The following is a 14200-nucleotide window of genomic DNA, read 5'->3' as shown; positions in this document are numbered from 1 at the left end:
TCCGCTAAGCACAAGCCCTCACTACTGTCGGGATACCTAATCAGCTGCTTCCTAGAATCCTCTCGTAGGCTTCTTCAACCTCCCTCGCAACCTCCAGCAAGGTGACAATGACAATCTGATGCGTGACGTGCGGCAAGCGATCCCTGTGCAGTCCGATCCATTCCAGAGGGGGCGTGGCCTCTCCCATATCCCTCAGTTGAGGCGTCTCAATCAGTGGCGGCTCTAATGGCGTATACTCATACCGTGACTGCGGCACATTAACTACGGCCGTGATCTTCTCTTGACCGTCCGACGACGCCGAGGATGCGCGGGGCCGATTAGATGGCACCACTGTTTTGTCAGCCATGCTGGGATCTGGGCCAGATCCACTAGGATCGTCTTGCAGCGATTGAGACGTGCTGATCTTGATGTTGGATTCTGGGAGAGGTTTGCCCAGGCGCGAGGCGAGGGTACGCGAATGGTTCGACCACATGTTGCGGATGTAAGAAATGCGGGAGTAGTTCCACCCGACATCTACCTTGCCTTCAAGCGAGCTGCGGAAGAGGTAGTCAATGTGAGTATCTTTGGGGACCTGCCACGTGTGCATGGTGGCAATCACCTTGGGTACGCGCAGAATGGTGCCCCCGCGTGCCGAGCTGACGCTCGCAGACACGTCTTCGACCTCGAGCTCCGTAACAGGCTTACTCTTCTTTGGCGTCGGCACGGACGAAAGGGCCACGGAGAGTTGACCAAGAGTCATGCCCAGGCTGGAGTGAATCTTTGTTTTTCTTTCCAGTGCAACGGCGAAACGAGCTTGCATATCGCCGGCCTCGAGCATGAGGACCTGGTTGTCAATGAAGGTAGAAGGGAAGACGCCAAGTCGAATAGAGCGAAGCGTCACCACCACGTCGGTATGTAGTGATATCGGCGCTTTGAAGCTGTCTTTGTCGGATTTGGGGAGTATCTGGCTTTGGGATGATGACCGCTCAAACGGCTCAGGTATGGATGACTTGCGTCGGAGAAACTTCTCAATGTCTCTCAGAGACTGCGTGTACGCTTGCTGGTTCTCTTGGACTAGCCTCTCGATTGCTTGCCACAGTGCTAGACCTTGCGCAGCGCTGGTTGAATGACAAAAGACGTGTACTTTGCCACCATCAAGAATGGCAACCAGTCGGTCTTGTGCATACTCGCCCTCTGGTCGGACATTGTACATCATGAAACCAAAGTCGGCAATGTCGGCCATGAGAAAGGCCTGGAAGTCAAATCCTGTCTTTACGCGCAATTGACGGAAGGCAACCGACGCTTGGATAAGCGGTGTTTGGCGAGAGCCTGGATCTTGCAGTGGCCAACCGATCGAAGTGCGCACTTTGACTTCGCGGAGCTCAATGAAACCGCTTGTACGGCCTGTACTCTCGACCCCGATCTTCTCCACACCGACGCAAAGATTTTGCTCAGATGTAGTCGTCTTCTTGGAAGACGCCCACAAGTTGTGGATATGCAGCCATGACTTTCCGATGGATTGTCCTAGGTCTAGATCGACCTTGACGTCCGTGATGGCTACATTAGCATTCCATGGGAAGGCAGTGGCCGCAGCGACTTGCTGGTAGCGCTGTATGAGGTATTCTTGCGGCTCAGAATTGGCGTTCTGCGTTGTAGGTTTGGAGGCTCGTCTTATCTCTGGAGGGACCCAGATTTCTCGGAACAGCAAAAAGTCCTGCAGTTGGCGCGCGTTGATCTGAAGAGCAGTAGGATTGATTTTGAGGATAGCCGAAATCCCGCTCGTACCGCTGAGGTGTTTGCTGTTCATGAGTGAAAGAACAATGGATTCCATATCTAAGCTGAAGGTAGACTCGCGGGAGTAGACATGCTGAACGGTCGTTTGAAGCTTCTCAAATGCAGCAGAAACAGCGAAGAAATGGCCATGCTCCTGGGACTTGACACTGTTGACGGTAATGTATATATCTTCAACCTTGGCAATCGCTGTGACGCGAGCGATGGGCTGACAACTAAGACTGAATTCTTGCTTGCATATCCGAAGCCCGAGATTCAGTCTAGTCCTGCCCAAAATTGTTGTAGGGTCGGCTGTGATGATGTTTTCGTCTTCTAGGAGTTTCGCGGCTGGCTTGGACGGTTCCTGGGGTTGTTCGGCCTGTTCCGGCGATGCAGGTGCGTCCTCGTCATCGTCCTTGTCGCGGACTACTGCTTTGATGCTATCAGAGATATCAATGATGATAGGCACCACAGTCGGCAGCAGCGTGTTGGTTGACCCGTCAACACGAAGCTCGGCATTCAAGGAGGGGTCACTTCCGTCATCCATGTACTCAACTCGTACTGCTACACCGGGCGCTCGCAAGGCCATACTGCTTTTAGACTCTTCGCCTACGAACTGACTATACCTCCCCTTTTGCTGAGCTCTGCTTGACGAGCCTTGTGTTGGCGTTGCGTCGCCACCGTGAATGTGCACCACGGCTCCAGCAAAATTGATGTCAGCTGTCAATGAGGTCAAGCGCTTGTTGCCGAAAGGATTTTTCCTTTGCGCACCAGTCGTCGTTGGTGTCATGCTCCAGTTCGCGGAGGCCTTGCGGAACTTTTTCCCTGCAAGAGCAATCGATCGTTCGATGACATTCCCAGGCAAGATGAAATGCGAATCCAGCTGAAGATCGAGTGACTTTCCTGCAGCAAAGAATGCCAGTTTACGCGTATCCTTAGTAGACGCATAAGCAACATTGAAGACCATCTTGGGGAGCAGTGCTGAGTTCAGCGAACGCTTCTTCTTGTCTTCGGATACTGGCACCATTTGCAGGCGCATGTCTTCAATCATCAATCGCGCTGCATCGTCTTTCTGTGTTGACAAATCAATCTTCCCAAATGAGAGCACAAGATCTTCAATCTCATTGTGCGGGAAAGGAGCGACAGAATTACCGACGATCCAGCTGACTTGTAGGTCAACCAGTTCCAGGGAGTATGTGGAAGTGAACAGCACTCCGGAGGCGTCACTCTCGGCATCCTGTTCTTCCTCAAGTTTGAGGCTGCGGTCACGTCGCTGGGAGATCCTGCTCTTGGTGTGCCGAAGGCGCCGTAGGTACTTCTTTTCCTTTGAAAGGTCTAAATCCCTGATCCTATCTTGAAGATGATTTACGACGTCAACAACAGCAGATGCTGTATCCGCGAATGCATTCACTTCTAGGCCGGAACTTCGCAAACGGTAGACTCTCCGCGTAGGCTCAGAGTCCTTTTCAGTGGTGGCTTGGAAAACTGCGCTGAAGGTTAGGTTGCCACAGCGCCGGACAGAGTCAGGGTCCTTCAAGCCTAGGTCGATCGTGACCTCATGGATCCGCACAACCGCCTCAGGATAAAGCATAATGCTATGATCCGTGTCGATGTTTGTGGCTCTCAATTGCACTGTTGAAAGTCGGAAAGCCAGATTTGCTGTGGGCGAGTCTGGGTGTTGACCCGGAGCGCTCGCATATATGTTCATACCGTGAAGCGTCATCTGCACAGTGAACAGGGTATCCCGAGAACCAGTGGGGGATTTGGTAACTGGTGAGGATGCAGAGGCCGGGAACATCTCTTCAATATGCGTCTTCAGAACCTCGACATCGTCCTGAACCGCCTTGAACATCTGCGACATCTCCGGTTTGTTGACAGTCGAGATGAGACTCTGGATCTCCGAAGCTTGGACATGAATCTTTTCGACAATGCCCGACGCAGTAACCCTTGTCTGACTCTCGTTTTGCTTGATAGTCAGTCTTCCATTGAGTGGCGGCAGCTCCAGTGAACTAATGACGTGTGAGCCCTCGTTTGACGTGCTGTACAGCCGATGAAGGTTGGCTTCGAGATCGTAATCAACCTGGAGGGTGATGCGCTTTCCAATAGCTGGAATGACAGCAATGCGTCCCGAAGACCCCGTTATTGACCAGCCGAGCGGTTGCAATACGGCTAGCTCAATTTGGTACGCATCCATGAACAATGCGAGTGAGATATTCGGCAGCTGTGCAGAATTCTCTTTGGGCTTTTCATCCGTCGAGTTCGTCCTTGTGATTTCTCCTGATAAGGCAGATTGGCGGTGGAAATATGCTACCTCATCTCTAAGCACCCTGTCTGTCAGTTCGATCAAGCCCAGAATATCCTCTTGCACCTTTAGGGTGATCCTGTGGCTTGTTGCAGCTACCTTGATCTCGTTGGGCAACTTTTCCTCGCCGCCTTGTTCTATCATGGCGAAATCTATGCTGGGTTGTTCGAACTGAGTTTTGGCAAGTGTTCGTGAGCCCGAGGTTAATTCACTGGCAGCAATGTCGACATGGATATGAGCAGAGATGATTTCACCGAGTCGAGATGCCTTGCTATTCGCATCGAGGAACGAAAAGCGCATGTTTCGGCCGGTATTGATGCTTCTGAGATTGATGGTGTCCAGTATAATTTGGACTTTGTCGGTTGCGAAGACCACTTGCAAATCGTGGTCGGATGTAGGGATTGGTTGTGGGTGTGGTGTAGTAGAAGTTGGTTTTGATTGCTCCAGTGCTTTGATATTTTGTTTCTCAAACAGTTTCAATAAAGACTCGGCAAGCTCACAAATTTCCCATTGGATATGGAAGATGGTGTTTCTTGAGCCTATTTGAACGACTGTTCTCTTTCTCGGTGTGTCGTCAGATTCGATCATGAGTCCATTAGGCTGTGTGGGAGGCAATAATGCGACATTGATTGCTAAAAGACCCAGTGAAATCTCACTTTGCCGCGGGCCAGGATCAATAGTCAGCTTAATCTCAGCAGACTTGATATCAATGTACAGGGGCGCAGACTCCGGTGTCGGTAGTTTTTCCTCAAGGCGCCCAAAGAGTAGCTTCATTGCTAGGCTCTTCTGTACATGCGCGAGATCCCACGTGCGCCACTGGTCCAACATCTCAATGATCTTCTGTTCTGCATCCCCTGGACACATGATGTCTGGTTGAGAGCAATCACCCAAGATAGTGCCCTTTTCAGCGTGTGGGAGGGACTGCCACGTATAGCGGAATCGTGAAATGATCTTCCAAGAGTCGTGACTGCGCAAGTGATCTCTTGCTACGCGTATAGCATATGATGCTTTTGTCAAAAAAGCAGGATCGGCGTATTGGTCGTGTACACTGCAGAGATACCAAACAAGATAACGCAATCGATGCTGGTGTCTTTGGTCAACTTCGGCAAACTGATGTACGAGTGTTTCACCCATAAGCGCCGTCCGGTGGATGAGTGCGGCAAGATAGTCCACCTTTTTGCTTGCTATTGCGTTCTCAAATGATCGAAATGACACGTTTATCGAGATTGTCTTGCTCTGCAGCATCCATAGCAGTATGTCCCTGATCTCGGCTTGAATTGCGACACCTCCGGTAGCGCCCTGGGGAGAACGCTCTGCTACAGAAAGGCCAAGAGATCCCAATGTCGAGTGAAGCGCCAAGGAATTCTCACCGGCTCGGTCTCCTGGATAATTTTTGATTCTGGCCGTAAAGACGAGTCGATTGAGAATAATGTCGTATTGGTCTTGTCCCGTCTCTAGAGTGGAGTGGTGCTGAAAGCTGTGTTGAAATCTGACATGGGTAAAGGGCACACGAATGTTGAACTCAAGTGAGCTACCTTTGCCCTCGAGGCGATTACGGTTTTCCAGAATCTTCGTCATGACGTTGACTTGGAAGTCATCCAAAAGGTCCTCAGGTCGCTTAGGTTGAACAAGCTCCATGATCTCCGCTACACATGTGACAAACTCTGGAGTGCAATATGCGCGAATTCCTGGTTTGGCGTTGATGAGAATGCTAGTGTGAGTGAAGCTCTCGTCAAAGCGTTTAGTTGCAACATCGTCGAAAACCACGTCGCTGATGTCCTTGGGCTCAGTGGCAGCAGGAATTGCAGGGAATGAAGGCACATCGGAAAGATCTGGCGTCAACTGCTCGAAAGCAAAGCAAGGCGTAGCCAGATTACTAGAGTATGCAACGGATGAGTGTGCCCAGTCCTGCTCAGCGTTTTCGTCGTTCTCGAAGGGCATTTGAGGATGTTTGGAATGGGCACGGTTTGGTGACCTTTCAAGAAGCGTTCCATTCTCGCTGGAGGGCGCAGCCACTTTGCCAGGTCTGCGCCGAAGCGTAGATCGAATGCTACTAGCAAATGATGAGGCGGAAGACTGCTTGCTACTTGGACGGATTCTCCGCCCTGTAGCGGAGGAACGACCTGAAGAAATACCGGAAGAAGCCAATGAGCCTTGTTGCTGATCAGGTGGCGCGTAAAGAAAAATGGGATGAGGGACGTCCGGGTACTGCATAGCGGGTGCGCGTAGACTGTTTCGGGGCGCATTCTCTTGGCGAGCCAGGCTCCGGTCATTTGAGAGCATAAAGGCCGTGCGATGGGTCCTTTGATCGTGCATTCGTATGTGGGCTTGCTGTTGTGCGCACTCTTCGGTGAAGTCTAGCTTTCTCGAGAACAAGTCAATAGACAAGGTGGTCTGAAAATAAGCCTGAGGAGCAATGTCCTCCCCTTCTTTGGGCCTCACTCGGTGATGCGACACAGAGACCGAGGGAACAGCAATCACAGTCAGATCCGGTACAATGACTTTGAGCCGCTGGGAGAAAGTGCTTCCAGCAAGATCATTGAAGTCCACACTCAAAGGTTTTGTTTTGAGCAGCAGGGCCTCTTTTCTGATGTGTAAGCAGATACCAATGTCGTGTGTCTTGAGCCTGAGGAAGGTGACATCGTGGATTATTGGGATTTCGGTGAAAGTCATGGTGTTCTCGTCGTCATCTAGAGTGAATCCGAACGAGCGAATTGCTCCTGCTGCAGTCTCGATAAGTTCCGACGTACAATCTCCGGTGATCTTGCCAATATCAATGTCCCAGCTGCACAAGTAGGTTGGCTCAAGGGGAGGTAACCCAAACAGGCGATGTCCGAACATGACAGTGGAATCGATGAATAGCTCAGTGCGGCCGCTAGAGAACTCATTAGGCATATCAGCATCTGGCACCAAGCCTCCAAGAGACACGCTGATGGGGCTGAAATTGACCATCAGGTCCATGTAGTAATTTGTGAATCTGAGATCTCCAGAGACATAGGGAAGATCTGCTCGAATGCCGCGCTCTGCAGAGTACAGGTTGGCAGGCAAAAGTACACATGCTTCGTGTACAGCAATGCAAAGGATCACATCTAGGTCGTTTGCGATGCTCGAAGCATCGCCGCTGGGCTGACCCCCTTCTGGTGCGATATTGGCGGCCGGGAGGCCTTGAAACTCCTCTAATGTCTTGAAATGCATGTCATCACCGAAGTAGTTGTCCTTGATCTTTATAAAATGATGTATGAGCCAACCATAGAGTTCAAGATTCAGCTTGTAACCTTGGATATCCATGAAAAGCCGGTCGGTGTTCATTGGGGATGTCTCGGCCAGAAAGGTATGGCTACCGTTCAGAGTCAGGCCACCTAGGTGCGCCATATTTGGCGATTGCACGAACGTCTGCAGTGTACTCTTCTGCGGCATCAAGACTTCAAGGCTCAAATCGTGCCCCTTGACGTCGAACTTGATCTCGTTCTGAAGCGGTCGGAATTTGTCGAGCGGTATGAAGACCTCACCTTGCAACTCCTTACCAGATAAGATAACGAAATTGTTGTCATCTAGATCCGCTGGATTGTTGATGATGTTGGAGTCGTTGGTATTGAGATACAACTTGAAGTTGGAGAAGTCGACGTTGAGCAAGTATTGGAAAGGCACAAAGAGGAAATAGTCGGGCAGTGGGCCGGATCCCCAGTCGGCAACAAGATCCATTATCAGAAACATGTGATCTCTGAGCAAGAACAGTTCCAGGTCGTGGCATTTGATGTTGAAGAGCCATTTTCGAAGAGTATTCCAACCAAGCGGATTGGACAAGTCGCAGTCGACGGCAATAGCACCCGAGCGCCACAGAAGGCCATGGTTCACGCTAGAGGATATTTCTGTGCTTGCGATATCGACGTCTACCTTGCTCTGATATCCTTGTTCTGACGCGTACATGTCCATGACATAATTGACCGTAGATTCCTGGGCTATCTTGACGTCGATCCATGCAAAGGGTCGGACGTTTTGCGATCCAGCAGCATCCCTGCGCTTTCCCCGTCTTATGCGAGACTTTGCTTTACCCTTGTTCTGGTCCCCTCCCAGCTTCTCATGCGCCGCCAGTGTGTGGGCTTTCCCCTTCCATTTCCAGTCCTTGGAGGATTCGCGAGTCGGAATACGCAACACGGTGTCCTCTTCGATGCTGAGATAGAGCTTGAAGACGGTAGCCACACGAAGGTCGCCGGGCTTGAGAGGGGTTGATGGAACAGCATCTACGCGCGCAGCAGGGAAGAAGATTGATTGGAAGACGCCTCGATGTCTATCTGCCCATGGACCATATTGGATGATGCCGCCAAAGACTTGTATGTCCATGCCGTAGTCCGGTGGGGGAGAACCGTTGATGTCATACGGACGAGCAGGGTCTATGTGCTTGCTGCGATCTATGTCGCTCGGCACGGGACCTGGCACATCCCAGTAGAAGGAGATGTTTACGCACGGGCAATCGGCGATTAATGAAGCCTTTGCATACTCGACACCATCCCACTCGCCGTGGCCGTCGTTGGTAGTATCATCAAGATAGCGTGCCAGGCCTTTCCAACGTTCGCGCCCAGGAAACGTCCACTGGGAATTCAGAGGTGGATTGTTGCTGTTGGCCAGTCCTGATTTGGCGTGAGTATGAATGGAGTCGGAGTCCTTTGAAAAGAGACCCGTGAGCCTTGGGATTCGTGTCAACCAGCGCCAATGCCTCCGATGACGGGCTTCCTTCTCGATGACGCGGTCCTCGGAGCCGCCCTGAGCCACTTCTTGTTTGAACTGTAATGCCGAGTCAAGCTGTCCAATCTTGTAATCCGGATTCGGCTTCATGTGCACGACAGGGTTGGTGATCTGAAAGTTGAAAAGCTGTTGGTATACGTCCAGAGGTCCGCTTGCCGATGCGTCCAAGGTACCGGTTGCCTTTTCAAATTGTGCAGTGATGACGGCTAGCGTGTGCTCATTTCCAATGACAATGGCGCCTTTGACAATATCGACATGAATCGGGAGTATCTTGAGGAAAGCTGGAAGGTCGGCCTTTTTGGGGCTGGAGAAAGTAGACCCGCTTGTTGCTGGGCGCGGCGCATTCTGGTCGTCTTCGGCGTGTGGTTTTTTAAGCTTATTGTGGTGGTGGTGGTGGCCGTCCTTTTCCGCCTTGTCCACGTCGGAATCAGATGCCTCGGAGGGCTTTTGTTGCGCAGCGTCGCTCTTGGCCTTTTTCTCCACGGCTTCAATGATGCCGTCGTATGCAGGGCTGCGGTTGTACATGAAGGCTTCAATACCCGACACCTTGATAGAAAAGCGGCAGGGGAGGTCTTTTCGCGTCTGCTTGCCCCCTTTCTCTGCCCTGTCCATATTGATACTCGGACTGGCAGACGTACTCGGCGAGGAGCGACCGCTGCTGTCGCCATCGGGCCTGGCGTCGTCCTGATCCGCGTAGACACCTGCATCTTTGACGCGGCGCAGCCAGTAGTTCCATGTGATGTATCCGCCATGCACCAAGATGGTCTCGTTGTGGCCGTGGTAGCGAATGTCCTTGAAGAAGAGGCGGCCGCCAAGCAGCGAGATCTGCAGGGCGGTGATGTCGATGTATGCGTTGAAGGCGCGCCATGTGTATGCGCGTATGGCGTAGGCGACGAGCGTGGCGAAGACGCGGTTGAAGTAGAAGAGGAAGAAAATGGTCAGGATGCCGCATATGAGCAGTTCAACGAGGAAGACCCTACGGGGGTCAACTTGGCTTGCCGGGCTGGACCGTCTTGGGCACTCACCAGTTGAAGCCGCCGCGCGGGTCCAAGGGCTCTGTGACGATTCCCGTCATGGTTGCTGCGCGTAGTTTGGAGAAGTATATGCGTCTTCATGGCGCCATGGGGGAGACGCTGGGCATGGTCGGCGGGCGGATGGGCGTAGGAGAGCGCGGCTGGGGCAGCTCAATGGGGCGACGTGCACAGTGGGCGTGGCGAGCGACGGCGACGGTGATGCAGTGCAGTGTAGTGGCGTGCAGTGCGTGTACCGGACTATACGCACATAGTACGCCTGTAGCGGCGTTGGAGATGGCACTACTTCGGGACGGCGGCGCTCGAGAGACGTGAGCTGCGCGATGCGCGTCATGGGCGTGGGCAGGGATGTCGAGCTTGGACCTAGTGCTCTCCTCCACAAACCTCCCACAGCACCGCGGAGGCGAGACAAGCACAAGACCTCACACGCCTCAGGTGCGAGTGCATGACAAGCCATGGCAGAGCGTCGTCGCTAAACACGGCCCTTTTTCTCTTCTGCCTCTCGCTCGCGGCCGCTTCTCACGACTGCCACCGCCGGGCCCTCGTTGCTTGCTACACAGGGTGACAGGCAGCCCACGCCTCACCACCATGGAGACAGGCAGCCTCCGCCAGGGCCTCGACGCCGACGACTTCTCGTCTGGCGGCACCGGTGCCCGCCTTGCACGCGCCGTCATTATTGTGGCAGGCGTCTGCGCTCTGATCGCAAGTCTGGTCACTTTCGTGTAGGTACCACGCTCCCCCCTCGCTGCTGATTCGGGCTGACGTAACTGCAGTGCTGTCTGGTTACAAACGTGAGTAGACCTCACCAGCTTGCAGTGCACGTATTGAACCGAACACAGGAAGAATTACCGCAAGCCAGTGCTCCAGAGATATGTCGTTCGTATACTACTCATGTATGCCCCACTTCGCATCGGCTCTGCGACCATACCCACTCACTGTCTACAGGGTGCCAATCTACTCGGCCGCATCATGGGCTAGCCTGGTCTCGATATCGGCAGCAGCCTACGTAGAGCCCTTTAGAGACGTCTACGAGGTACCCAGAGTGCCAGTCTCGCATTTGGCCCGTACTGACCATGCCAGGCCTTTACCATCTACACCTTCCTCCAACTGCTGATCAACTTTATCGGCGGCGAACGCGCCCTCATCATCCTCATGACCGGCCGACCCCCCGTCTCCCACCTCTGGCCGCTAAATCTTGTCTGCTCCAAGATCGATATATCGGACCCACACACGTTCCTTGCCATCAAACGCGGCATTCTGCAATACACATGGGTCAAGCCGCTGCTCTCGGTGGCCACCATCATCATGAAGGCTACAGGGACATACCAGGAAGGCTACATTGGCTTGTCTTCGGGCTACTTCTGGAGCGGGATGATCTACAATGTCAGCATCACCATCAGTCTGTATGCGCTCGCCATGTTCTGGGTGTGCATGTCGACGGACCTCAAGCCTTTCCGCCCCATGCCCAAGTTCTTGTGCATCAAGGGTATCATCTTTGCTTCATACTGGCAGGGTTTCTTCCTTTCGATCCTCGTGTTCCTTGGTGCCATACCCGATGACGTACCTGGTTACAGTCCTGACAACCTTGCTGCTGCCATCCAGGATGCGCTCATCTGTTTTGAAATGCCTCTCTTTTCACTCGCTCATTGGTATGCTTTCTCATGGCACGACTATGCCGATGCAACGATTTCGGCTGCGAGGTTGCCTGTCAAGTATGCCTTGCGTGATGCTTTTGGTCCCCTCGACCTCATCCAGGACACCAAGGAGACATTTGCGGGCAAGCACTACGAGTATCGGTACTTTGATGCGCGCGACAATGTCTTGGCGCATGAACAGTCGGCCTCGAGGGCTGCGCGGATGGCCGAAGGAATGCGGTACGAAAGAGGAGGCAAAGGCAAGTACTGGATTCCCAAACCTGGTCAGGGCTCAGAGCGCGAGCCCCTGCTAAGCAAAGTAACTTCGAGCCGGGCGAGAGCCATGAGCCCCGGGCCACACAAAGCTCTGAACGGCCAAGGTGCCAAGTACGGTACGCCGGACATCGTCGAAGAGCCTGAACTAGACAACGAAGAGGAGCAACTGTATGAAAATGCACGCGAGTTGGAGTTTGGCGACTGGAATGTAAGTGTGAGGCGCGCTCAATGTTAGGCCAGGCTAATGTCAATATAGTACCCCGTCATCGAGGCGCATCGTCCCTCACGCGAGGAGCGCCTGTACGCAAACCCCAGCATTCTGACAGCATCAAGCAACCGACACTTGCTGCAACCGACCAAGGACAACAAGCGAAGGCGAAAGAGCCAGATCCACGACATACAAGAGTCTGTAGACAAGGGCAAGCAGCGTCGGGCATCGAGCGTCGCGGAATCGTCGCGCTCCAAGTCTCCGCAGTCGAAGTTGCATGGACCATTTGGTAGCCTTCTCCGGCAAAAATCATCGTCTTCAAGCTCTGCAAAGTCGGACAAGAGCCAACTTGTGGATTTGGTGGTGGAAGATCGGCAGGCTGAAGAAGTGGAGCGTGTGCGAGCGCGCAAGGAGGGAGGACCGGGATGGAACGAAGTTCCTGCAAAGCACTTTGTGTAGGTTTGCACTTTGAGCTGAGACAGTACAGACGACTGACGGTAGTTGCAGGCACACGTATCCCAAGGACGGGCAGACGGAAGAGGTGCGCGAGGGCTTCAATCCAGACGAGGCCGAGGCACACAACCCGGAAGCTGAGCACAACCTGGACCGGCCTTTTACGGTGGAGGAGCAAGGCGAAGAGGAGCAGCGGCAGCAAGACATCAAAGCGCACATTACGAGTGAAGTCAATCATTGGGAAACACGCAACGTCAGCGGGGACCAGGGAGATGAAGAGGACCGGCTCAGCCCCTCGTATGGTAGTTTCAGAGAAGAGCGCAATGCCTGGAGCCAAGACTGATGACGGGGGAGGGTTGTTTGGTCGAGGCAGGCTGTTGAGAGGGCGCTGTACAGGACGTGGGATGTGGTTTCATTATTAGGCTTAATCTGGACATGGGGAAATGTTTCGTGGGCTTTGTTTGGTCGTCTGTTTGTTTTATACCCGACAGTAATCTCGGTGAGCACGCTACGCCACGGGCTGGGAAGACATGGAGCTGGCGTGTGGCGTGGGCGTGGACATGGTAGCGATTTTGGTCGAGCGAGGGTTAGGGTGCCGTCTCAACAGCAAAGCATGTTTGGACACGTACACGTACCTTGTGCTGTGGCTGACCTGGCCAAGCGTCGGCCGTGAGCCAATCAATGTGGTGACTGATTCCCGTTGCAGCACAGAGCGCGCTGCCACGCTTCCCAACTGGGCCGTGGATGCAGACAGCGGGCCGCATGTGGACTTTGGGTGCCAAGGCGTTGACGAGTCGCGGGCATGAGGGCGACGCAGCGATCAACGCAGTCGGCAGTGGAGCGCCAAGAGCGCGCCTCTCTACACGTACACGGCGATTCGACGCGGTGCGATGCGTGTGGGGAGGGCCGGTGTTTCAAGGCCAGAAATATCGCCAATGGAGATTTTGTGCATGCCAAGGCTGGCCGCGATGCAGCGAGAGGAGCGCGAGGAGCGAGTATGAGTGGAGGGGAGGTGGACGTCTGCTTGGAAGGCTTGCATGTCTAGACGGGAGCCAGGCTAGTCGACACGCGACGGCCGCGCAGATGCGGCAGGCGCACCCGGGGCCAAAGTTTGTTTGGGCAACTCAACGCTACTAACCACCATACCATCACCACCATCATCGTCATCACCACCGTCGTCATCATCGACATCGACATGGACGCCGCCATCGCCATCGCCATCGCCATGCCCAGGCTCCCTTGCTTTCCATGGCGAACCAGGCCGTTCCGCTGCACTGCGCGCGTTTCAGCGTTTGCGAAGAGCTTCTAGTGCTCCCACGGTCTGCTCCAAGCTGCGACAAGCTGCGCGCATGCTCGAACACGCCCGAAATGAAATAGCAGCCCCAAAAAGCTGCCGCGGCCAACGAGAAGATGGTAGCAGGCAAGCCCTGGACACGTCCGCTGGGAGTTTCGGTCCGCAAGCGCTATTGCCTCGCCACTGGCCCACGGCGCTGCAACCCTCGGCCTGCCTGAAGCGCTTACTCTAGCCCCCCCGCCCAATCACGGCCCGCCGCCTGCCTGCTCAACTCGATGCGCGCAAGCCTCCCTCGGCACTAGCATGGGACGTTAAAAGCTGCCACCACGGCCACGTCCTGCCATTGGGCCTCTGCCCAGAGGCTCCAAGCAGTTCTCATCTATAACACGGCAGCAATTCTCGTCCTGTGACCTGCGACTGGCTTGCTGTTCCTGAGGGCCGGACCTACAGGCTCCCGCTTTTCTACCACCAAACACCCAATCCAAGCACAACAACACATTCTCCAACGGG

The 14200-nt window shown here is 53.9% G+C and overlaps 2 protein-coding genes across 2 annotated transcripts; one reads left to right on the top strand and one right to left on the bottom strand.

The window, feature by feature from the left end:
- Positions 1 to 40: 40 nt before the first annotated feature.
- SETTUDRAFT_151232 (uncharacterized protein) lies at positions 41 to 9909 on the bottom strand (the record flags this gene model as incomplete). The annotated part of the gene is made up of 3 exons (XM_008027994.1): positions 9820 to 9909; positions 5608 to 9770; positions 41 to 5505 (listed from the first exon to the last, which is right to left on the bottom strand). Exons 1-3 carry the CDS (start codon positions 9867 to 9869, stop codon positions 41 to 43), a joined length of 9678 nt encoding a protein of 3225 aa, XP_008026185.1. The 5' UTR covers positions 9870 to 9909.
- A 318-nt stretch (positions 9910 to 10227) lies between these two features.
- On the top strand, positions 10228 to 13008 carry SETTUDRAFT_169301 (uncharacterized protein). The gene is made up of 7 exons (XM_008027993.1): positions 10228 to 10547; positions 10599 to 10616; positions 10665 to 10718; positions 10771 to 10858; positions 10906 to 11943; positions 11992 to 12398; positions 12451 to 13008. The coding sequence occupies exons 1-7, from the start codon at positions 10414 to 10416 to the stop codon at positions 12737 to 12739; spliced, it is 2028 nt and encodes a 675-aa protein (XP_008026184.1). The 5' UTR covers positions 10228 to 10413; the 3' UTR covers positions 12740 to 13008.
- The last annotated feature ends 1192 nt before the right edge of the window (positions 13009 to 14200 follow it).

This window comes from Exserohilum turcica (genome assembly GCF_000359705.1).
Source record: "Exserohilum turcica Et28A unplaced genomic scaffold SETTUscaffold_21, whole genome shotgun sequence".
Taxonomy (NCBI): domain Eukaryota; kingdom Fungi; phylum Ascomycota; class Dothideomycetes; order Pleosporales; family Pleosporaceae; genus Exserohilum; species Exserohilum turcicum.
This window is presented reverse-complemented; position numbering and strand designations above follow the sequence as displayed.

What these genes read in the sequence shown, in the direction of transcription:
- SETTUDRAFT_169301 (XM_008027993.1), top strand. Translation starts at nt 10,414, where the DNA reads ATGGAGACAGGCAGCCTCCGCCAGGGCCTCGACGCCGACGACTTCTCG. An exon ending in TGGAGTTTGGCGACTGGAAT is followed by an intron (nt 11,944 to 11,991) that starts GTAAGTGTGAGG and finishes ATGTCAATATAG; the next exon opens with TACCCCGTCATCGAGGCGCA. An exon ending in GTTCCTGCAAAGCACTTTGT is followed by an intron (nt 12,399 to 12,450) that starts GTAGGTTTGCAC and finishes CGGTAGTTGCAG; the next exon opens with GCACACGTATCCCAAGGACG.